This window comes from Protopterus annectens, chromosome 2.part0 (genome assembly GCF_019279795.1).
Source record: "Protopterus annectens isolate FY-2018-M chromosome 2.part0, PAN1.0, whole genome shotgun sequence".
Taxonomy (NCBI): Eukaryota; Metazoa; Chordata; order Ceratodontiformes; family Protopteridae; genus Protopterus; species Protopterus annectens.
In genome coordinates this window covers 625,378,028-625,403,901 of record NC_056728.1, presented here as the reverse complement: position 1 = coordinate 625,403,901, position 25,874 = coordinate 625,378,028, and the positions used below count along the sequence as shown (strand labels likewise).

General features: G+C 40.8%; 1 protein-coding gene across 1 annotated transcript in view; it reads left to right on the top strand.

The window, feature by feature from the left end:
* The window catches only part of UBA6 (ubiquitin like modifier activating enzyme 6), a 2,440,735-nt gene extending 2,421,475 nt beyond the window's left edge, over window positions 1-19,260 (top strand). Inside the window, exon 32 of the mRNA XM_044060993.1 lies at window positions 5,347-19,260. Coding sequence (XP_043916928.1) covers window positions 5,347-5,485 — 139 coding nt within the window. The 3' untranslated portion in view covers window positions 5,486-19,260. The remainder of the gene's footprint in view (window positions 1-5,346) is intronic.
* The last annotated feature ends 6,614 nt before the right edge of the window (window positions 19,261-25,874 follow it).

Genomic DNA, 25,874 nt, shown 5'->3' with positions numbered 1-25,874 from the left:
AACTGTCTCAAAGAAATCCACCAGGTTCAGGAGGCATGATCTGCCCTTGATGAAGCTGAACTGTGTGGGGTCCAGCGACTGGAGATTCCCAATCTCTCCATTTATGAGTTCCATAATGATTCGCTCCATAGCCTTACAGATCAGACCGGTCAGGCTTATTGGTCGGTAGTTCCCAGGGTCAGTTGTGGCCCCACCCTTGTGTAGCGGGACCACCGTTGCCTTGTGCCATTCTATGGGCACATATCCTGTGGAGAGGCTGAGACTGAACAGGGTATTAAGATGCTGGGTTAATTCCTTTTGGAGCTCGCGTATGACACAGCCTGGGACACCATCTGGTCCCATGGAGGCAATGTTTTTAGCTTTAGATAGAGCCTTGTTAACCAACGTATCAGTAATAATTGGACTTGCACAATCCCCTGGAATGATAATAGGCCCTGTAGGTGGTGAGGAGGGGGGGGGGGGAATTGCACTGAACCTGTCAGCCAAGATGTTGGCAATGTCAGAAGGGTCAGTGTATTTTGTTCCCTTTTGTACTAGCTCAGAACAGACCTGAGCGTTGCCATTTAGGTTTTTGAAGTAGCCATAGAAGGCCTTATGGTTATCCTTGGCATCCTTGGCAACTTTCTTTTCAAAATTAGCTTTAGTTGACTTGATGAGGGCCCTCAATATCTTACTAATGCTGATCAGGGATGATTTTTCTACTTGAGATTTGGCCCTTTTTGTATAAGTCTTCATGTACAGCATTTTCCACTACTTGAGGCTTACTTCAAAAATACCTCCGTTTTAGTCGTATCTTATTCATTCTGAATGTCCGATCAGACTGAAAGGTCTCCAGGCCTCTTATCAGATCTAAACTGGCAAAATTAGTGCCCCAGCCTTGAGCACCTCTAACTTTTCCCCTCCCATAATGCACCAGTCTTGTATAACCTAGGTTTCCTCAGATCTCGTTTAGTGCTTTTGAGTTCAGATGGGATCTGTTAACTGTTACAGATAAGTGCTCCTTGCCTTCCACTTTGGTGATATTTGCTCAGGATATCATTAGTACATACGTTAGCAGTACTGCTGCCTATTTTTTTCATAGTTAACAGTTTTCACAGGATTGTTGAGTTATATTTTCCCATCATTTACTTTGCCATTGGCCTTCTGTTTATATATAGTTAGAGCTTCTCTACTTGTTGTATGACTTTTAGTAGTGCAACTTTACTATTTTTTGCTGTGTGTCTGTGTGCCTGTATCTCTTAAAATATATTGTAGTCTGTATTGTATTTTTCTTGTCAGGTCTTAATATGGAGGATAATGATAAGGGAGAGGAGTTTTTAAGAAGTGTCAGAAATATGAGCATGAAATATCTCCCAGGATGGTCGTGTGTTTTGTGTTTATTGCTTGGGGGGAGAGAGCACTAAAATGTACCGTGCTCCATTTGTAACACCTTTGGCTAAAGGGCTTTGCCTAACAGGAAGAAAAAAAATAATAGAGGGCCGCCTTCAACCTGATTCTGAGGAAGATGAGGTGAGGAATCTGTTGACAAACCTTAGCTCCGAGAAAAGCGAGAGAAAGCCAGGGAAGGTCAGAAGGAAAAGGTCATTGGTACAGAAGTGGCCAAGACAAGGTTATTCATCCAGATCAGAGTCAGCCCATCTGACTGTGGCTGCAATTCCCTCATATCCTATTCTGATTGCAGAGGTGTCACTGAAGTGATGACAAAGTAGACCATCTAAGGAGCAGGAACACTTTCATATTCTTTTGAGCAAACCTTTAGTTTCCTTATTTGTCAATCAGAAGTGCTTAGGATTTGAAGTTGGATCATATGATGAGGGCATTCCTGAAAATAGATATGGATGTCTTGCCCACCCCTCATCATCAAGTGTGGAGAGCACAGGTCCTGCTTTTCCCCATGTTTGCTCCTTCTCCAGCCTATACTTTTGGGCTAGTGGTCTTGGAGCTGATACTTATTCCAGAGTTAGTTCTTTCATCATTAAATGGTGCCCCTGTGTCAACACTGAAGATCTTAGCTCTGTCTCACTCGACTCCAAGGTACCTGGACCTTAGTGGGATTCTGTTCCATCAACTGTCACGGACATCCTCAGTATCATTATCCAAAACCTTGGCTTTTGAGGCATTGGGGCCAATCCCTTCCTCGAGGCCTTCCACTCTGTCAGGTTTGTAGCTCTTGTCTTCAGCTCAGGCCATCCCCTCGTTGGGGGGGGGGGGTGTCCAGGCTCAAGTGGATGTCCTCTGTCCTGATAGATATCTGATTTCCCTTCAAAATTATGGGAAGCATAATTGACTCTCCACTGAGAGCTAAACCTCAGGTTCCACACGTCTGCTTTGCCCTTTGACACCCATTTTGTTGCACCATGATTCTCAAAAGGTCATTTCAGATGTTGATACAGTACTCTAGGGACTCAGACAATACATTTGATGTTCCAAGGAAGAGGACATGCAAAAGGAGCCACCTGGATTCCTGTTGGAGTTGTTAATAGCATGCTCAGATAACCGAGAGGAATTCCCACAATCTCCACGGGAGAATGTTACCTTTAGCAGGACTCTAGAACTTGTGCATCCATGGGGAAATTTGCCCACAAATACCAACCCCCCAGATGTGGCTGCTCTGTTTGCAGCCTACACTTTGACATCTTCTGCTTCTTGGGTCCATCCTCCAGCAGAATGTCTTATTGACTTGTCTGTCCAGAAGTCATGGCAAGAGAGAAACTCATGTGAGACTATACCTAGGAAGCCAAGTAAAATTCTAAGGCTCAACCCCCATCCACAAGGACAAGCAATAGTGGGCAAAGGGTCCCCTGGTGGATTCCATTATTGTGTCTGCCACCACTAAGAAAGAACTGATTGCATATACTGCATCATTCCCTCTTCCCAATGGCTGTTTCAAGCAGTGGACTAATTAGAGAATCAGACATATGCTTCTGGCCCTGAACTAGCTACACACACACAAGCAGATTCCACAGGAACCTAATTGAGCAAGGATTAGAATCTCTGAAAAGACCTCCTACACCATATTCAAAGAAACAGCTGTAGACCTCCTTGAATATTGTGTAGAACATCAGTAATCTCTTCATGCGGCTCATTCACAGTGCAGCCAGTAGATCAGCATGGGCAATGGGGTCAGACATTTGTATGAAAATCTTTGCCTGGGTTCACTTATGTGATTTTGCAGACAGTTTCAAAGTGTCTTTTACCAGCACCTGATCTGACATATCCTTCTTGTTTGGTGCAACACTCAAGGAAAACATGCAGAAGTTTGAGCAGGATGGTAAGAAATTTTCTGTCATTGGAATACAATTTGAAAACCCCCAAGGACCTTACAACCAGAACCAAAAGAAGCCCAAATCATCATACTTCTGACAGTCGATACTGGCCCTTTAATTCCACTTCTGACAGGGACAGCCAGGGCAGGGGCGGCTTCTTTAATGGATGCAGACCAAGAGGTTATAGAGGTCTGCAAAACCAGGGGTTAAATGGGCAGTTTTCTGACCAGCAGGAGTCTTACCCTAGAAGGACTTACCCTAATGCTCCTCCTCTGGAGACAGCTGGTGTCATCTACCCCCCCCCCCTACTCTGGCCATCACATGGGACTCATGAGTATGAGGGATAATGTCCAGAGTCTATCACATACCCTTTTCCCAGTGTCCCTTCAGTCCCATTGGCTGCTTTTAGATGTGGTTGATGTGTCAGGAAAAGCAAGATTATGATCTGCCTCTTGCAGTCAGCTCAGGGGAGTGGCTGCTGAGACCCTGTCATGGGCCATTATGGTAAATGGATGCCTGGTTTGACCTGGCTGAGTTGCTGAGTAAGGTTACTGGCATCACAAAGACTAGTGATCATTGCAGGCAGTGGTGTAATGACCTGCAATGCTGCCATCCTGAAGATGATATCTGATTTCTGCTAGTAATTTGGGTGTCAGTTGGCCCACAGGTTTGCTTTGCTGTGGTAATTGACCAGCTCTTGTCAGATTTCTTCTTGGAGAGGATGCAAGTTTCTTCCTGCCTGATATAGTCCCTGTTTGGAGGTCAGTTGCACTAACACAGGCTAAGTGACAGAGGAGTGTTGGCAAATCTGCACACTGTGTGTGGACGGTAGGATAGACAAGTAAAAATCTGTCTTCTCATCAAGATGGCACAATATCGTAGTTAACTTTTATATATTTCTTAACCAGGTAAGTCCTTTGGACATCTTTTTATGGGCAACCTGGGAACACTGTCTTTTTAAGTGATTTACTCAATGCTGTCCCTAGCGCCTCTCCTGTGTAGTTTCATAGTTTGAAGGAGGTACTGGGACCTTCCTGATGGCAGACAATAGGAAACAACAAAAGTAAATAAAATGAAAAAAAAAATGTATCTAGGTTTTTGACATGGAATGTGCTAACATCACAATGTAGAACTTGAGAACTTGCCATCTGAGATGTTGGGGGTGCCTTTAGAGGGTCTATATCAGAACATCAAAGTTTTAAAACTTCGAATGTTCTAATATCGACACATTTTGAGTGAATGCTAAAAATAGCAAAGCTGCAGAACACCGAATTCTTTCCTAGGGAAAGAATTCGGTTGGCTGGTTCTGTGGCTTCACTATTTTCAGCGCTGTGGTGGAAATTTACGGGTCAAGTTCAGGTAAGTGTGTGATTGTGTGATTGTTAGGATTAGGGTGCGGGTTAGGTGAGTTAGGGTTAGGGGCGGGTTAAGTGAGTTAGGGTTAGGGCGTGGGTTAGGTGAATTAGGGTTAAGGGCGGGTTAAGCGAGTTAGGGTTAGGGCGTGGGTTAGGTGAGTGTGCGATAGTGACGGACCTTAGCGTTAGGGTTTGGGTTAAAATAAGTGGATAGATAATAGTGTCTGTATAGTTTAGTGTAGGGTTAGTTGTAGGATTATAAGTGTATGTGTGTGTGTTGATGTTTTTTTAGGTGTGCTTATGTTGTATGTATGTGTTTCGGAATAGCAAATTTTTTCCCAAGGAAAAAATTTGCTGTTCTGAATGTTCAATATTATGTGGTTTAGATATTTTAGGTTTGATTAAATAGCGTTTGCTATTTTCATCTTTCGATAACGTGATATAAACCCCCTTTAGAAACCTTGTTTAGCTGTCCTGTCAGTGTGTGTATGTATATATATATATATATATATATATATATATATATATATATATATATATATATATATATGTTCTGTTTCATTGGTGTAATAGGCGTGTGAGGTACACATATGTATTTTGCTGTTCTGTTTGGTTGTGTAGATATAAAGTCTGTCTCAGGATTGTTTTGCTTATCTTTGCTTAAAATTATGCATTTTTAAATTACTCATATTGGTAACTGTGCTTTTTTCCCCTCTGGTTTTCAGAATGCACAAGCTTGTGAAACCATCAGTAGACAAGAAGTACATCGATCTGACTGTTTCTTTTCCACCTGAGTCAGATGGTGATGAAGATTTACCTGGGCCCCCAGTTAGATACTATTTTTGTCAAGAAGGCCAGCAATGACATCACCTAATGGAGTTATCAGAGGACCACTGACTAAAAGGGCTGTGTTACTCTTTGGAAAACTTTGTATTGCACTGCACTGCATACAAGTCCTATGCAGAAGCCTTAAAGAAATAGAAACTTGTTAGGGGACAGATATGTACAGATGTTAAAGAATTAGAAGAAGGGACAGTGTATATTGGGAAGTATGCATTGTAGAAAACTACAAAATGTGCATACTTTTGATGGGGAAAATCCCATACCACAGATAGCTGAGGAACTGTATGCTGTTAGACATAATAAGGACTTAAATGTAAGAGGAAGGTTGCACTTCAGTCTGTCCAGCATGTCATCTCATCAGACTGGATGCAGGTCATCTTGAGAGAAAGTGCAATAAAAGTGCAGCTTCATTGTAACTTGTATTATTTTGAAAGGCAAAAAGCATAATCTGCTAATTTTTCTCAGTTATGATTCATTGTTTGAAAATGGAAACAAAAACACGTATGGCACAACAGATTCTAATGTACATTTCCTAGGGTGTATGTTTTACATAAAATGTTTTTGGAAAGGTATTGCAGCTTTGTTACCACAAAGGTACCTGAGTAATTTAAATTTGTGGAGCATACCTATTTGTATCTTAGATGCTTACTGTGGCCCTGATGACAGCTTCACTTGACAGCTTTAGTACCGCAGTACCTTATAATGCTACTGCTTCTCTTAGACTTGATCAGAACAAGTGATTGAAGGCAGAAGACTGAGTATGATGTTTTTGACATTAGAAGGTCAGTGTGGCTGGATGGTCACTGGAATATGTGCACTGCTGCTGTTGTCCACAGTTGTAGAACCTTTTTTATATGTTATACCAGTAGGTCTTCCTCACAACTTTTGCACTTTTGCTTTGACTCTTGTATTATTTGTAACTGAAAAACAGCACTATGTGGTTATTAAAATTGCTGAGCATGTCCACATGTTGCATAGAGGCTTACTTTGGCCTAGAAGACAGCTTAGCATGGCAGCTTTAATACTGCAGCACCTTATCATGCTGCTTTTTCTGTTACCCATGGAGCTGCTCAGGAGGTTGAGGACCAAAGACTGACATTAGAAGGTCTGTGTGGCTGGCTGGTCACTGTCATTGGTCACTGGGGTATGTAAATTGCTTCTTTCCACAGTTGTAGAACCTTTTTTTTTTTTTTTTTGTTAAGTTATTTCAGTAGGTCTTCCTCACAAGTTCTGCACGATGGATGTGAGCTATGTATTGTACCAAATGAACAGCACTAACAGCAACGTGTGGTCCTCTCTAAGAAGCAGACTAAAAAAGTAATGGTATTTTACCACCATCAGATAAAGAACTAGTTATAGTCTGAAGGCTTGCCGGGTTAACATATTAATGGTGATAAAATGTCTTTTGCAGCATTACTGAAGAGAAAGTGATGTGGTACTTGTGCATTATGCTTGCCCACAGGTTCTTGTCTCTTGGACATCAGCAATATTGATTAAGTGGTCGTTACAAATTGAGCCTAAAGGTAGCATTACACACAATTACCTCTGTAGTTGCCAGTACACTATTTTATATTGTGAAGAATGCCTTCATTTTTATGATTTTTTTAATCCATATTTTGTGGTATTAGTCAGGATTGTTTCTCCTTTTGCCTTGCAACAGTCATCTGACAGTTTTCAGTCCTTTACTTTTTGAACTGTCACATAAGTGACTGTCTAAAAGAGATGTTTATCTCTTATTGAGAATGGTCAAAGAGTAGTTTGGAAGTTGATTCTTAAATATCCTACTGATAATGTCATTAATTGTAGTTGGCAACTTCTAATTTATTCTGAATTTCACCTAATTGGATGTGTGAATGTGGCTGTTAGTAATGTGATATCACAGAAGGCATTTTACCTTATTGTCTTATTGTTTCTGTAAGCCATATGCAGTTAAAACTGTTGGACATTTTAGGACTTTTAATGTTCTGCATTATCGCAGAATGTAGTAAGTGACATTCTGAAGAATTGTTTTGCATTGCTAAGTTCCCTGCATGGTAACTTGCTGCCTTGCCCTCACCCATTAGCCCATCAGGTGGGCTAGTATTATATTGCCTTAGTTACCTTCATTTGTGTGAGTTTTCAGGGTGTTGGATTCATGCTGTGTTCTTCTCATCTGATCAGCCCAGTGCCAGATCCATCCAGCCTGATTATGGGAAGCATCCCATAGTGTCATTTGGTTGTATTGGGGTACTTTGGGCCTTCTCAGCCTTTCTGTTTTAGTTAGCCCTAACAAAGGACTTACAAGGTAAGCCTGTCCCAGGAGTTGTTATAGCTCCGTTGTGAGAGTTGTGCCAGTTGTTATAACTCTTGGTGATAGCTAGTGTATTGGCTGCAGGAGTTCATTCATAATTATGTCATTTGGATGCTTGTGGTAGGCCTGTCCCTGGCCTCTTGTTGTCAGCTGTCTCCTGAATATGTACAGCTGCACTTTGGGCTTCATCTATTTGACACATTACTTGCTGTGATCACGTGTATGTGCTTCAGTGAGCACCGGTGAGATTAGACATCTGGAGCATTGGTGAGATTAAACGTCTAGAGCAGGTGAAGGACACAGGCTCCTGTGTCCAGCCAAATCTTTTTGGAAGTCTGAAGGGGAGGACCTTTTCTTGTTGCAAGAGTAGCTGAGAAGGCTGCTGCTTCTCCTGTCTCCTCTAGGAATGGTACCTTGTTAAGGGAAGCTGTGAGTTATATGTGGTCGTTTGATTTTTTTTGTCTTGTGATTCCTGGAGGATGATACTACTCTCTCTTATCTCTTGGAGACAGTATGTGAGAGTGTGTTATTTTGGAAGGTTGGAGGCAACTATACTTGACTGCTGCTGCACCCAGTACAGCTGATTTATGTTGCATTGACATCTGGCAGACTAGAGAAAGACATTGTACAGACATATTCAGGCTTATCATATGGCCTCAGGGGACCTTCTTTGTCCCAGGAGGCCTTGGTTTTCCACTTGGCCATCTGACAGAATTGTATATGAAGGAGACAGGACAGATAAGAATGTGTTTGCCCACCATATTGTGGCTTAGAATCTTCAGCTGTTTTTTTCTTCTCCAAGTTCTACTCCTTCCTTCTTGAGTATTTGCTTCTGGGCTTTAACCCTCTAACAGTTCCACATGAAACAGCTCTTCAGTGATTATTATAAGATCGTTTTGATATCTTGCCTATGGCAGCATTGTTGGGGCTGCATTTAGACTATATTTGGATGTGATGGGAAGAGGGGCAATGTTAGACAGGTAAAGAGATCTGTTTCATTTAGAGTATCCACAGTTGGAACAAATTGGTGACTAGCCTACTTGAAAAATTTTACTTCCGAAATTTTGTGTACAGAATTGTGACTTAATTGCCCCACCTTCTGTTGGTTCTGGCTTTGTGATTCTAGCCCTTTCTTTATCTGGAGAAACCAAGTTCACTGGTGTTGTGGAAGCTGCTCCCCTCCCCCTCCCCAACGTTTGGGTCTGACATAACTAGCCTTTTATGATTACTGCAAAGTTGCTTTTTTTCTGTGTTGTGTTTACCTGTTCCTGTTGATTGTTATCCCTCCTCTGTTCCAGTCAGACGCACTCATCCCCGTTATCTTAGGATTTTTACACAGGATCAGGATGATATATGTCTAACGGAGGCCTCATTCAGACAGCTGTGAGAGTGCTTTATGCCCTTGCCAGCATTCTAGAAACACTGGTATATGTTATTTTTTAATCCTGCCCTTGGCAGGAAGACAGGGAGTGTGCATCACCATAGTTGCTCACAGTGACGCCTTCTCATGGTTGCTTGATGCTGCATGCCCCGTATGAAGTCTGCCATCTACTGGTGGCTTTGCGAATCCTAACACCTACATGCAAGCCTTGCATTTGGATCCTAGCCCTTATCGGAGGGCACCTTTGTAGTATCACTGTTGCAGTAGTATACAGCTATATGAAATGTATCTTACCAAAGATCGAATGTCCAGCCATAATACAAAAATATTTGGACACCTTCCACACACGCTGTACATCCACGGAAGGATGAGGGCATAGCATAAAATGTGTGGGTGCCAAAATTCAGAACTTTTTGCCATTGAAATAATCAGTCAAATTCCATCTTGATCTTTTGGGCAGATAAGTAACCCCTTTTTGGATTTTCCTTCCATTTTTGGGAGAAAGTTGTATATTGTTGTTGCTTATGTCTAGTAGAAAAGGGAAGTGTCTATGTGGAAGGTAAACTCCTTATAAAGATTCCTACACAGATTGATTATTTTGTTTAGAAGAGCTACAAGATGTTTACTCATGTAGTATCTGCTTGACTTTAAAGCTATCAGAAGCCATCTTAGCACCATTAACATCTTTTTTATAGAGAATAATAGCTTAAGACCTTCTTGAAAACAAATATGTACACCAGTGCCAGTACCTCTGATGTCCCTCTTCTTGCGCATAAGAAAAAGATGGCTAAAGAGGTTTCTGAAGTGGGTTCTGCTTCACCTTCTGTCCCCCAACAGATGACTCCGCTGTGTCTTTATGGGAGTCCTTGGACTGTCAGTCTCTCTCTCTCTCTCTTCTGACCTCTCTCATGCTTTTCCTGGGGAATGCTGTTAAGGGTGAACAGTCTGCCACATCCTCAGGGGTTGGACATATGCATATTACCAAGTAGGGAGGACCTCGCTCAGTGATTTCAGAAGGGTTAGACAGTATCCGTCAAGTGACTGTGAAGGAGGAAGCACTGGTTTCCTGTAGTGAAAACCATATGAGAAATATGACTGAGTTTATCTTTGGAGACTCCTTAAGAGTTAAAATTTTTAAACGTGTTTCTCCTCAAACTCCATCTACAAATGAGTGTAAGGAGAAATGGGTATTCCTTTGCCAAAGGCCTTTTTAAGGCTTTGCAGACATTGCAGTCTGCTTTCCCTGTTTCTTCTCATTTTAAAAAGGAAAAGCTCTCCCTCACTTTCAGGTAGTAACTCTAACACCGAAGAAGTTGTGCTGGACTATGCCTGTGTCGTGTCTTCTCCAAATCCTCTATAATCTGAGGAAGATATTTATTTAAGTTCTACTAGAGAAGAAATTTCAAGTTTAGACACTGTAGGTAGGATGAAGGATTCTTTCACTGGGAAAAAAAAGAAATGAGCGAGACTCAAAAAAGATGTTATCTTTTGCAGGTAGAGACTACTAGGACTTTGGCCATCCCTTCTGTCATTTGTGCTCTGTAGGATGCCTTTTAATGTTGTATGTACTACTCCTGATGATTAACCCTTGCACCCAAAACCAGTGACAGGCTTTCCAAAGTACTGCAGTCCTATAAGTTCTTATTTCGTAAACCTATGTCTGACCCATGGGTGATTTTCTTAGCTAAGGTTTCCAGTTCTAAACACCTTACTGCTTGTAATCCTGCATCTTTTGTTAGGGATAGAAGGGCTTTTGACTGGTACAGGGAAAAAAAGTTACACATCTTTTATCCTAGCATTTAGAATGTTTGGTTGTCAGGCTCACATGACAAAACATTTAGTACTGGTAACTTTTGCTGCCATGAGTAAGACCATTGCTGACTTGCTCTCTTCTAACACCAAATCCGCCTTACTCAGCATGATTTCTTCTGTGAGTCAAATTGCTAAGCATTCTTTAAATTGTTCATATGATGCTGCTTATGCACTATGTTTACCAGCTGTGACTGGACCAGTTATGTGCAGATATGCATAGCTCAGATCCTAGAATCTGCTATGAAGATATTAAGTCAAAAATTCTTAATGCTCCCTTGGGCAAAGAAGTACTTTCTGATACTTCACCTGAAGTTTTCAAAAGGTTAAATGAGATAAACTCATCCAAGGATTCAAATAAATATTTCAATCTCCCATTCATAAGTTAACAGGTATTTCCTTTACAGTCTTGGGCCTTTTTATAGAAAACCTTTTAAGACCTTCCAACTCAAATCTGGGAAACAGTAGTTCAAGAAACAGTGGTATGGCAACTCAAAGAAAAAAGGAGGTGCAGGCCAGGCCTAATCACAATCCAAAAAAAAAAAATGCCTTGCTCTGTTTTTCTTCTAACCTCCTCTTCTCTCCACCCTGGCCACACTCTCGCTATTGCAGTAAATCTTTCTCTTTGTCTTCCACTTTGCAGACTCTCTGGTACTGGAAATTATTCAAAATGGATACAGGTGACAGTGGGACTCTTTCCTTCCACACCCAGAAAATCAGACCCATCGCTTTCCTCCCATCATTTCCCTTATCTTAGTTCAGGGTCTCTCAGAGTCAGTCCCAGATTCTCAAAAAGGAAAAATGTTTTATTCAAGAGTTTTTCTAGTGCCCCAAAAAACAGTGACCCTGAAGACCTGTATTGGACTTGTATTTCTTAAATGTTCCAAAATACAGAATGCTCACTGTTAAGTCTCTTCCTCTTAACATGATTCTTCTCTGTGTTTTTGATGACTTATGAAATACTCTTATCACCACATACCCATTCACATAAACTTCAGATGCTTTTTAAGGTTTTCAGTGTCTGGTTCACATTTTCAATTCTCTTTTTTACACTTTGACCTTTCTGTGGCTGCAGTGGTGGTCATATTTTTTCCCTATTTAGACAGCTTTTTTATTTTTGCCGGCACTGTTCAGAATTGTCAAGAATATCTGCTTTTTGTTAGTAATTTGTTTCGAAACTGATGTTTTCACCTCGGTATGGAGAAGTCACCTCTTATTCTTTCTCAGAGAGTAACATTTTTAGATTGCCAGCTAGACACATCTCCAATGATGGCTTGTATTCCCTTAGAAAATACATTTTTATTGTATCCATTTCCTTCAGTTTTCTCAGCAGTTAACTGCAGCAAGGGGAATATCTCAGGATTTGAGGATACTTGGCCTCTTCTATCCAGATGATTCCACTGTAAAAGTTATGTAGAAAGTTAAGTGGTTTCTCAAGTCAGTGTAGATTCATCACCAACAGCCTCCATCTTTCCAGATTCAAGTGCTGACTTATCAGGAAAGACCTATTACAATGAAAACCCCAAACAGTATTGAATCCAAGTCTTCCATTTTATCCTGTACCCCCCTTCCAGTCTGTAACCACTGATGCTTCATACTTTGCTTGGGGGGGGGTGCTGTATCTATGGAAATCCGTGAATAGGGTCTTTGGGACTATCATTTCAAGAAGAATCACATAAGTGTCAAATAAAATGATGGCATTAATAAATACTTTAAAGACCTTGAATCATTTATGGACTCCAGGACCTGTTTTGGTAATCACAGAAAACACCATTGTGGTGTGGGATGTAAACAAACAAGGTGGGACCAGGTCTTACCCCCCTGGGCAGGATTGCCATGATAGTCTGGGAACTTGCAAATCAAAACAGTCTATCCTTTCAGTGCAGAACACTGTGGCATACATGCTGAGGAGATCTAGACAGACCCCCTCAAATGGAATTTATACACTGGGTTCTTCCATGAAGGTATCTGCCCATTGAGAATTTCCCAAATACATCTAGTGACCTCCTTTCACAAGAGAGAGCTGAAAAAAAATCAACTCCCAAAAACCTTGCAGGAAGACCTGGTAGACAGATGGCTTTTTCTTTCAAATGGACAGGAATGTTTCTATATGCCATCATATCTTTCCTGTGATAACCAGAGTTCTTTTAAAGATCCAAAAGGAGTCTTCAGAAATAATCTTGATAGCTCCCTTTTGTCCCAGACAACATTTGCTCTCCCTTCTCATGAAAATGGCCATGGGCAATTAAAATGGTTCTACTCACAAAGGCAAACCGCAGTCTACAGAAACGTCATTTAACTGCTTGGATGATAGAATTTTGATCCTTTTTAGGTATACAACAGGTATTAAAGGAGGTTAAAAAAACAGCTACTAGAAAATCCTGTTTAGCTAAGTGGAAGAGATTTTCTAGGTAGTGCCAGAAGAAGAACCAAGGTCCATTTTAGGCTTAAGGCCCTCTGACTTCACTGTGTGTGTGAATTGCTCAAATCAGGCATTCCTTATTCTGTACAAATTCATCTTTTGGTGTTTTCTGCTAGTCTGCCTTTAGAATCAATTTTGAAAAAATGGTTGCATTATGTTCACATCAGAATCAAGTAGAACCCCCCCCCCCCTTGGGATCTCAACTTTGTCTTAAAAAATTACTTTTCCAACTTTTGAACCATCTCTTCAAGCTAACATTAAAATTCTGGAGTTGAAAAAACTGTTATACTTACTATTTTGAATTCAGATAGAAGAGTGCCTGCTTTGCATGGTCTTTTGGTCAGTCATCACTTTCTCATATTTCATAGAAAGAGAGTAGAACCCAACCCATCAGTCATGCCAAAAGTGTTTTCTGGATTTACTTTAAATCAGTCTTTCCCATTTCTAGATCTCTTTCATTCTAGAACCAAAGAGCAGAGGAAAAAGAGAATCTTATGTACTCTAAATGTCCACAGACAACTCGCATACTACATTGAGAGAGCAAAAGACTTTAGAGCTTCTGACCAACTATTTTGCTTGATGGAAAAAATGAAGGTCAAACAGGGTTGAAACAAATTCTAAATGGTTGCCCAACTCTGTTGTTCTAATCTTGGCAAGACCCTACCTCAAAAGGTCAAAGCTCACTGTGCCAGAACTCTGCCTACTTCTGGGGCAGTTTGGAAAGGGGTGGGCTCTAGAACTCTTCTAAAAGCAGCTACTTGGTCATCTGTATGCACCGTCACTAACCATTACAAATTGATTCTTTTTCCAAGGCAAGGTCAGGATTTCCTAGTCCAAGGGTTCCTTGATTCTGAGCCTTCTCCCTCCTCTCTAGTAATATAAGCTTTGTTAGTCGTCCCATATAGCTATATACTACTGCAGTGGTGATCTAAATGTTGAAGATGTACAGTTCTGCAAGTAAAGTAACAGTAGTTTGAAGAGATCACTGTTCCAGTACTGCTGTCCCCCTTCCTAGCCCATAATCTTGTCTGTGTTGTTGTTCTTACTGGAAGTATTTTTTGGCCAAGGTGGGAATTCCTTTACTACCCCCCCCCCTTTTCTCGTAGCATATAAATGTATAAAATTGCAGCCTTGTCTGGTTATTTTGTATAACAAAGCCTTCCTTTTTCTGAAAGGCAGGAAAGCACTGAATTCTGGGGCCCGTGTATCTGCTTTATACCAGCATGGCCTTGAGTTTCCTGGGACATATGGTTTGTTTGGAGGTCCCCCTGAAGGCTTTCTTATAATAGCCAGATGTCTGATCATTGACAGGCTACATCTCATACAACTATATGCTACTGCAACTGTGATCTATTCAAACATCTGCTGTTACGGTAAGTTTATTTACATAACTGCACTTTCCTCCCCACCCTCATCTCAGGATTGGCACACCCATCACAGTCAAGTACTCAAGCTGCTAATCAAATTCTTATCACTTGGGACATGGTTAGGGCTTTAGTTTTGACCATTCTCTTTATTATGTGTTCAAACGTTAGTCATTAGCTTGGCTGGTTGTGCCATGCAGCTTTCTCAGGAGTCTTCATTGTAGGTGAGGTTAACTCTGTTTCCATTAGAGTGTTTGATTTCAAGTAAGATTATATTTTTTTCTTGGAAGTTACGATTTCCAGCATGCAGAATTTCTGAGTTTGAGTCAGTAGGTTGTCTTTTTTTCAACAAGAACAAGATTACATTATGTGCCAGTTTAATTTTTTTTTTTCAGAAATAACATTGAATTTACTTCTTCCTGAACCATGTTCATTCAAAGGAAAAGTCTTTTCAAAGTGCCTAGGTATGAGAAAGGTGTAGAAGTGTTAAATTTACAGAACTTGATCAGTAATGTCAGTGTGTGTGTATTAATTTACAAAAGTGAAAATAGGTTGACCAGTGTTAAAACCATGTCAGCTTGGGATTTTTAATGCCATTGGTCAAGATGGTGACTTGCAGGGTGTAAGTCCACACTTTTTTTTCCTTTCATTATTTGTGATGGCAATAGACATGGTGTCATCATCAATAATTTGACATTCAGGGACTGTGTATTCACCATGATATGGTCATGTTGCTGCTATCTGAGGAACATCTGCAGAATCAAACACTTCGTGCCTCAAGAGCATATCTTGCTTAGTCAGTTGTACTTTGATGTCTTCCCACCTCAACTGCTGCAATTCTCTCTACCCTGGGCCATGGCCGGCCTTAGGCATAGGCCAACTAGGCGGTGTTACTCAGACATTACCACTGTGTTGCAGAGATTGCACTGGTCCTTGTTTGAGTCCACTTTTATTTTCATGGTGTTAATGTTGTATTATTTGTCTATTACCTGAAGGTGGTTATCCTGTACTGCCAACTTGGGTGTTGCTGTTTGCCTCCCAGATGCTTCTGATAGTTCCTCAGGTGTGACTTAAACCATCTGCTATTTATTTACCTACCATGTGCCACACTTTCTGGAGTTTTATTTCAGTGGCTTTGAGGTTGTGCCACACTTGACTTCCTTTTGAGGGTCATTAAATTGTACTTAATTGATTAATAAAGGTCTTCTTGACCATTTGCATGTTGTTTTTTTAAATATTTATCAACTGAGGTCTTATTTATGTATTGATTGTTTAAATATTTTATTGTTTTTTTGGGGGGTCAGTTGTACTGTTTTCTTATCTTTATTATAATAGTAACATTTTATTGTTCAGATGCTTTGAACTTAAGCACTTCAGTGAAGTTGGATTTAAAGGATATTTGCTATTTAGTCTGGAAACTGAGCTCTTAATTTATGAAGGGAAAAAAAGGAGCAAACCCTTACTGCTGTGAGTATGAAATCTCACCTTGAAAAATAAAGCAGAAAAGTGAGCAGAAATCATGGTTCTGTCAAGGCATATGGTTCCTTCCTGCAGCAAGTTTCTTAAATATCATAATTGTTTTGAATACCAGAAAGGATGTGGAGTGTTGTTTATGCCACTTTTAAGAAGGCTGTGACAGCTCTCTTGACTGCTGTCTTGACCACCCCAGATGGAGGTTTGGGGAGAGAGAAAAGAGGTTCCTCTATACAGCTTTTTGGTTTAGCACTGTTGCCAGTGCATAGGAAAGGATTTAGTAGCCAGTGTCTGTCTTAAGTACTCCTGCCTCTTCTGTATGTCCTGTTTTATACCCTTGCCAAATGTTGTATCTTGACAGAAAGGTCAGACAACGAATGAGGTGCAGGTGTTGCTCTAGAAAAGAGCTATCTGTGCTTGGATGCATAGAGCAGAGTGATTGAGTTGTGACTGCATCCCTGGCAGTCAGATTTCAATTAGCTACCCCACTAATAGTCATGCTGGGAAAGGGAGGTTGATAAAGGGCATGTCCTACTCCCCTCTTCATGGGGTTGGGAAGGGTTGCACACCCTCAGGGACAGATTCGGTGGTACAGTCTCTCTGGTGGAGATGGGAGAAACTGCCTCTCATACTCTCATAACGTCATACTTCCAGAGGAGGAGTAGGAATGCTTGGAGGGAATTCCCTTTGCAGAAGTGAGGAGATCTCCACTGTCAACCTGTGGCATGCCCCTCCTCTGCCCTTCACCAGGCGTATACATGAACTAGGGCATACATATAGAAAAGACTTAAACTCTGTCTGATGGGTCCCTCCCATTCAGCCCTCACCCAAGTGATTGGGAACAAATGGGTCAGTTGGCTGGAAGGGGACTCATGCATGACCGGTAGTGGGAGTAAAAAAAGAAGAAAAGAAAAAAAAGCTGTCCAGGAGGTCCTGCCATCAGGGACTCCTGTACTGTTTCATGTTCCTTTTAGTTACAAAGAAGATGCAGAAGATAAAGACCTAGACTGGACTTGAGGGGCCTAAACATTTTCGTCCCAAAGTAGACCTTGCATATGTTCACCCGTCATCTGATTGGATGTGCTTTTTATACCTTGTATAAAAAAGTCATGAAGTTCCAAGGAGATTCAGGTGTTTTTGATCTGAAACTAAATGTTACAAATTCAGAATTCTGATGTTTAACCTCTCCTTCAAGTCAAGATTGTTCATGAAGTAAATTTAGTAGTAGTGCCACCTCTCTGTGTGTACCTCCCTGCTTGGATGGCAGACTTCTTCATAGGTGCATACCAGTCTATCTGTCTGCATACAATTACAAGGCTAGCTAATAATTGGAGGTCAGAATCAAACCTGTACCTTCTATCTCTTTGGTTAGAATGTTAACCAGTATTACATGCGTACCTCTGTTTCACATTTTCGTTACTTGGTGATCACTGTAAAATTTGTAGAGTCCCATCTGCCTCCAACCCAGTGCTTGAATTTCATGGGCTGTTACCTAGATACAAAGACAAAATAGTCAGTTTTGGTGTCAGAGGGAATTTCAGGAATTCTATCCAAGATTCTTCTTTTTATGTCATCAGATGATGATTATTCGGGCAGTCCATGCCTTGTCTCTTTTGAACTAGTACCAGCTTTGAGTCGGGTTGCAGAACATGCAAATTACTCTTGTTCAAGTAATAGGTATTCTAGGATTGTTATGTACACTTTAGCTCTTAACTCACGGACACCACATACATGTTAGGGACATTCCCCTCTCATTCTTTGGGCTCAAGATTTAGAGAGAAGCAACAGGAGAAGTCACAAGAAGGATGTACCTTGGTGTTCCATTTATGGCAGAGAATCTCGTTTAACATTAACTGATGTACTGAGTGGTTGCTTATCTGTTATTTTATTCTGAATTTGTTATTTGACAATGTAAGTAACATTTAAAGTTTATGCCAAGTGACTGTATCACTAAGTAATGAAGTACACGACCTAAGCTTGTACCTGCTGTGTTGTATAAGTACAGTGTGTTTTGGTACAGTAAGCAATTGGTCTTTTGGCTGCATTCGCAATTGATGCTATTTGTAGCTGGTTATATCAGTGCTCATTCAGTCATGTTGTAACTCACAAGTTTGCCTTGGTTCTCGTTTAAAAAGCATACATTTATATCACAAATTTCTGCAGAACAGTATGATGGAGGGATATCTGTATCACAAACCTTGAATTTTATTTCTGCTAAGTTTTCAGTACTGTAGCATTATTGTTTGGTATTTTGAGACTTGCTTGATTTCCTGTTTTTACTGAATGTTAATTCCTCTCTGTCCTACACTACAAAAATAGTTGGAAAGAGTGTTCCAGTGAAGTTATATAAATATTGAGTGGCATTGTTAAATGTTAGACTCGCCCCTACATTTGTCCAAAAATTGTTTATACTTTTACAGTAAAGTGGTAGGCAGTCCATCATGCAGAGTGGAATACTGAAGTCCTTTTAGAACACTGAATAAATTTGGGGGCATCAGCTTATCTTTCAGGCAGCATAAATTTGCTGTTTATGTAAATCATTGGCTTACATAGAAACTGTCACAAGTAGTGATTTTTGTTTTAATGCGATTAAAAGCAGTACCCTTATACTTTTAAGCTGTGGAATGCTGCTGATTTGGAAACTTGGTTTGGCAAACGGCCCTAAATGTGCAAAGGAGGTTTGTTGAGTAGTTCAAAAATAGTTTTCTTTAGAAAACTTGGTTCCTTGCCTAGTAGCTGAACTCCTGACATAAAGCCACTCACTCAAAAGGCAGTACTTTGGAAGAGAGCAGTTCTTGTACGTTGTATGTTGTGCTTAATCATACTTGTATGCTTCGTATAGCAGAAGTCTGCTGAAGATTGTTCCCTGGTTCGCAGGCATTTCCTGCATCTGCTGTGCCTCTCCCTTTATTTATTTTGACATTTAAGTTGGATGGTCTATCGCAAGACAGATGTAGAATCTTATTTTACTTTGAAGACCAAAAAGTATATTTCTGTGGAGAGTTTTCTATGGAAGATGCAAACTGGAATTAAAGATGCAGATTATTTTTAACTCAGTTTTATGTGTGGTATGTTGACATTGTAAGTCAGGATTTAGTCTGCTCTTATAATGTTGAGTTGTATACATTCTTACACAGTAGATTGTTTTCATTAACTTAACATTCATTATGGTATATGAAACATCAAGATTTGTATACATTTAGCTTGGGTGTGGACACACTCATACATACATACATATATACACACACCAAAACTTTTCAGTAATGGAACATTCACAAGACCTTAAATAAAGAGCCTAATACAGCAGTACTAGTTATTCAGGACAGTAACCGTCCAGTGGTTTTGCAGTAATATATTCCTGGTAATCTCATTTCTTTAAGATTACACAGTTACTCGCTGTTCAGTGCTGTATAATGTTTTATTGTTTCCATTTTCTACCATTACACTTGGATCTCTCAGTAGCTATCTTTCCAGAAAGTGTGCACTGTAGTTACTATGCAATTGTGTCTTACTGTTGTTTGATGTTTCTATAGTGTCTAATAGCTCAGTGGTACTTTTCTGGTTTGCTTGTATCTGCAAAAATTGTAATGAGGAAAAAAGTGTTTTTTTTTTTTCTTCCCGTGAGAGAGGAGAGTCAACTCTTGTTCTGTGGTATGCCCTATTAGGCCACCTATTAAATACTGGCACTGGATGTTCAGTAGACCTCACTGTTTTGTAACCACCAAGTCATAGTGATAATATTGTATAATGACATCACTGTGTTGCAGTTAGGTTTGCAATGAACTATAGTGTAATTCAGGAAGAGCTGCTGTATAAAAGCGTTAAGGCATGTCTATGTCAGATTTTATTCAAGTGATTCATTAGTCAGTCTGTGGTCTATGCATAATTAACAAGAATCCTCCAGCACTGTTAGAAAAATACAAATAAGACACCTGTGCAGTCCAGTCTGTTCACTTAGTTATACTTTTATAGCTTCTAATTCAGGCCAAGTGCAGCCCTAGAGTATAACTAACACTACTTCCCTGTCAGAACAAGACCGGCTACTAGATAAAAATAATGGATGAGCACATGGCCTGCATCAGAGATGTACTCCATTCGTGTGTTGTAGCTGGCTGTAGTTGAGGTGGTGAGGTTACCGAACCTAAGCATATGACCACAAACCCAGGGCATTTTGATTGGTGTCCTAGTGACATGGCAGTCAGGCAAACCACAGGAGTAGTTAGCTGTGAACAATACCAGTTTGTACCTTCAGTTTTGTGTTTCTTTACTATGTAGTGACTGCAGTAGCATCACTCCAGTGGTGTTACAGACACCGCACTGCCTTATGCTGTATTTTGTATCTTTGTTAATTACAGATGCCCTAAAAAGGTTATGATGAGAAGCAGTTAATTACATCTTGAACCTCTCCTGCCGCCTCTGAGAACATGTTTTATAGACTTATTGAACAAGTCTTGTATCTTTGGAAGGAGCATTTATTTAACATTTATGTCATCAAAAGACTCCTTGATAAATCATCCTTCATTTCCCAGTATGTTTTTTCCCATCTGTTATTTGCAGCTTGAACTGTAATTTCTAGTTTGGTCTTATTTGCAGTGTTCTCTTAAATGAAACTAGTAAATCTTCTGAACCTTTATTCCACTCCTTTTATGTATACAGGATATAATATCATGGTAAGCGTGTTAATTGCTTAATGGGCTTGGGGCCTAAATGCAGTACTTAAACCTGCTAATTTTGTCAAGACCTTGGCGAGATGACTGGCAAGTGACATCATAAGACAATAAAGGGCTACCTCAAAGGGAAAGGAAGAAAAGTTAAAATCATTTTCTTTCTTAGGTTCATAGGTTCATAGGTTTATACTAGGCTATCTGCCCTAAGGCATTTATAAGCCTAGCCCAAATTTTTGTGGCTTACGCCACCCCTTATATGAAAAAATACTGTGCCCATTAGTTTGTTGTGCCTCTGTCCAGCAGTGACACAGAGATGATTCCCGGGGTAAACCTACGATCTCCCATCCACAGGTCTAGATTTCTCTTGAACAGAGTCAGCGAGGTGCTCTGCCTCACATGGACCGGGATTTTATTCCACAGCATAGGGAGTCTCTGAGTGATAAATCTATCCCTCCAGCACGTCCTATTTATATCCGTGCTAAGGTTTAAGTCGCTTGCTCTAGTGGTTTTGGTGGATTTGGATTTTTGAGGTGGAGCATGTCCATTAATTCCGGGTTGGACATGGCCTTGTATGCCAGGCACATGTCACCTCTGAGCAGGCGGTATGCGACTGAATAGAGCTGGAGTTTCTTCAATCTGGCAGCATATGACAGATTTTGGAGTCCCTTTATCCTTTTGGTGAGGAACTTTTGGGGTCTCTCCAATTGCTGCAGATGTCGGGTGAGATACATCCCGAATGGGGCACTGTACTCGATCATTGGTCTGATAAGTGAAGAGTACAGGGGAACAATGACCTCACTAGATCTGGATGTGAATCCTTTCATGATCAGGTGGGCAATGTAGAAGGTCTTTCTAACCACTTTAGCAACGTGAGTGTCAAAAGAAAGGCCACTGTCAACCTGGGTCCCCAGGTCCCTGATAATCTCTTCTGTGCTTAGTGGATTGCCACCTATATGGTAGCTTGGGGTTACCTTGTTTTTCCCGAAGGGTATGACTATACATTTTTTGGCATTTAACTTCAGGCCATGGCTCTGGCACCAGCTATCTGTTTCCGTGAGTCCCTTCTGAAGGATATCCGTGTCCGATGCACTTTCCACTATGGCGCCCAGTTTGCAGTCGTCTGCAAACTTTGTCAGCCAAAGTCCTCCCATGTTGGCCTGTACTTCTGAGAAGTAGATGCCAAACAATAGGGGGCCAAGGACCGAGCCCTGTGGGACACCACTTGTGACCGGCTTGGAGTCTTACTACTATTTTTACCACTACCACTTCTGAATGATTAGTTTCAGTACAGATTTATGTAGGATACAGATAGTAGGTCTTCTAGGAGGAGACATTCCCTTCTGTTCCCCAAATGCTGGCAATCTTATTCCTCATCATGTCTTTCAAGGATGACATAATGACATAAAGTCGTCTTGTCCTCTGTGCTCTTCCCTTTCTGAGTAAATGAGGTAGCTCTGCTTCAGCAATGTTTGCAGTTCACGGGGTCTCACTAAAGGGGTGAAAATGTTTGCTTTGGATTCCTTTCAGTGTCTCATCAGGATTCTGATAAGTTGTCTGCCCTTTCCGTGGACATTTCTCCAGCAGAGTCATCTCTGCCATTAAGACCACTCCCTTCATAGGTTCCTTTTCCTGCATCATTGGACTTGTCAAATTAAAATTGAAAAAAAGACCAGTTGACCTGACCTAATGACCTTGTCCCATTTTTAAAGCGAGAGTATCAGAAACTATACTTGAAGGGAAGCTGTTACTTAGGAGACATATTCTGAGGAGAGCAATAATTCTTTACCATATTGATCCTGGGCTGACCCACATTAGAGGGGTGGCTTGACATGTGTGTTTTTTTTTTTTTTTTTTTTAGTGGCCAGCCATTTCCTCAGAGTGCCCTGCATTCATACTTTCTTCATATTCTGCCCCCCCCCAATAATTTCATGCATCCTCTGAGACCACCAGTTATTTGCTACTCTCCTATTTGTGATCACGATCTTTACTATTGTTATAGAAGTGCATTTAAATACCTACAGATGTACTGTGTCTCCTTAACTTAAAAGTCAGGACCCATGCTAACATTGTCTTAGAGGAATGAAGCCCTGATTGTGTTCCAGCTGGCTGTGAAGAGATGCAGTCTTGCTTCCTTCTGTAGTGGTTAGGCCATCCAAGAGAATAACCATTTTGTTTGCACATTCAGTCTTGATTCCATTCAGGAATTGCTAATGGTATGGGAGTGGATATCAAAGATCATCCCAGCTTGAGGACCCATTACTAGGAACCAGTGGGTTCTAGGCATGCTTAAAATCATATTGTGTTATGGAGTTCACTGGTCTTCCCTCAAAAAGAGATTTAAAAGAGATCTCTTCACCTACACTTCCATCATGTGTACCTTAGCTATACTCAACCTTAACACTTAACATCCTACCCTCTCCCCTCTTCTCTCCCTCTATAAAGCATAAACTATAATACATTTACCTATAATACTACACAAAATGTTATTCCATAACATATAATTGTATTAATCCTGCTTATTTTATATTCATAACACCCTCTATTAATTTTGATCCAGTGTTACATGATATTGTTTTTTATATTTATATTTGTATTTGGCTGTATGCATGTGTATTCACATGGAGCTTTTCTCCCTGGGCCACCATTGAAAAAGGGCTCACCTTGGCCCAATGGACTTTTCCAGTTAACAAACTGCAAATAAATAAATTTGTTGGCAAATCAGTTCACCTCATTTGAAGTCTTAAGAAAGGCCCAGATGTAGTTTTCCCTCTTTTCAGAAAGGGTTTTAGTCCAGCCATTTCCTGGTCCTAAAGGGGTCTAACCAGTTTCATTGTTTTATGAACCTCTGTGACGTCAAACAGTATGGCCATTAAATAGTGGTTTGAATGATCACTGTACAAGAGATTCTTCTTTTTCTGACATAGGGTGGCTGGGTGGGGTTGCTGGGCATGAAAGATGCCGTTTGGTGCATTAGTATTTAGGGACTGCACAGGAGGTTCCTCCAGTTCAGTGTGGGTGAGCATCATTTCAGCATAAAGTGTTGACATTTGGTCATTTGTCAGCACCCATTGTCTTTACCTTCATGTTGCCTAAGGTAGCTGATGTTCTGAAGGTGAGGGATTTCAGTATGTCACCTTATCTAGACAACTGGCTTCTGATAGTGTGGATCTTTGTGGTACTGTCCCTATGGTGGGTGTATTCTTTTGGCTGCAGCCCTTAGGGCCCCAATAAATTGAAAGAAGTACAACCTGGCTTCAGCTCAAAGAATTGTTTTCATAGTCACAGAGCAGGAGACACTCAAGTGTTTGGTAATTCCTGTCCTTGCAAAGAGCCCAGACTAGTCATGTTCTTAGCTGAGTGGTGAGGATACAGCTTGGGGTCCAGGTGAACACTGTGCTGGGCTTGATTGCTGGCATCCTTTTGGGTCCATTTGCCTACCTCAGAATTTGAATGTTGTAGTACAGCTTAGGGTCCAGGTGAACACTGTGCTGGGCTTGATTGCTGGCATCCTTTTGGGTCCATTTGTCTACCTCAGAATTTGAATGTTGTAGTAGACTGTGAGAGATACCAGTGGCTTCGGGGAGTCACCACATGCAAAGATTTTATTCTAGTTTCAGTCAGTTGTCAGGTCTCTGCATGATGAATTGTCTTTACAAATCTTCCAGTGGACTTTCCTATTCTGCATGAGAACCAATTTCAGAGTCTTAATGACAGATTCTTTGTTGTGAGTTGCAGAGGTTACCTTAGTTTTCCCACAGTATAAAGCATGTAATTTCACCCTGGAAAAAGGAGCTTCGTGTCAGCTAAATGGAGGTGGGCATAATTTTCCCGGCCTTGAAGGCCCTAGAGGCAAAGTTGCTTCTGGGACTTCTTCTCATGTCAAACAATCAGTCCATCATATGGTACCATAACAAGCAATGGGCCATTTGGAGATGCACCAGTGCGCAGAGGTGGTACTCATCTTGTAGTGAGCCATAAATCATAAATAGGAACATCAATGTCTCAGTTCACATCCCACTGAAAACAAACAGGCTGGCAGGTTCTCTGAGCCACTCCTCCAATCTTGTTCTGGAGCTCTGAGTTTAGTGTCTGTCTAGTCATCTTCCAGTAATGATGCACACTGATTAGTGACCTCTTCACTTTGTAGAAAAAAGCCTTCATACTGTGTTGCTGAGTGGGGAGGTAGTGTGGACATATTGTTTATGTGAACCCCCCCACACACACCCTGATTTTTCAGTTGTAGACCTTTGCTTCTAAGTGAAAACTCATTTACATTTGGGCAGAGCAATATTTTGTAATGCCTGGGGTATTTCGCTTGCAAGTAATCTTGACTGCCTCTGTCATCTTTACTTATATGGGTTTCATTTATTCCACAGTCATATTGTACATGTAAGGTTTTTGTGCACAACATAAACTTGTGGAGGACAGGATTGTGGCCTAGCACCATCTGTTCAAAGAGCTTGGTGAAGAAGTCTTGAATCTTCAGCCTCCTTTGGAAAACCCCACCTTTCGATGAAATTCTAACTTAATGGTTTCAGACTTGCTCATCTACTATTTGAGCCTGAGAGTTCAGTGGCTTTGAGATTCATTTTTATAAAATCCACTTTCTAATGTCCATCACCTGTATGTGTGACATCTTAGAGCTTCAAGTCCTTGAGTAATGAACCTAAGTTGTTCTCTCACGAGGTTGAGTTGTCCCTTGTGCTGAATCTGCATACTTATTCCTAAAAACGGTTTGGGGATTGTATTGTTCACCTCTCTGCATAGGGTCTTTGAGGTTCATGCCCTCATTGTTTAAGGAACCTTATTTGGTATTTCACAAGGTTAAGTCATCCCTCAGAATGAACTATTTTTTTCCTTCCTAAGGTGGTTTTGGAATTGTCAGTTAGTTCATCACCCTATTCTTTTAGTAGTGGCAGAAGCCTGGGAGAGAGGGTCTTTTCCATGCTGGATGTGCGTTTTCAATTCAGGCGCTTCCTGAAACAGGTGGGAGATTTCTGGATG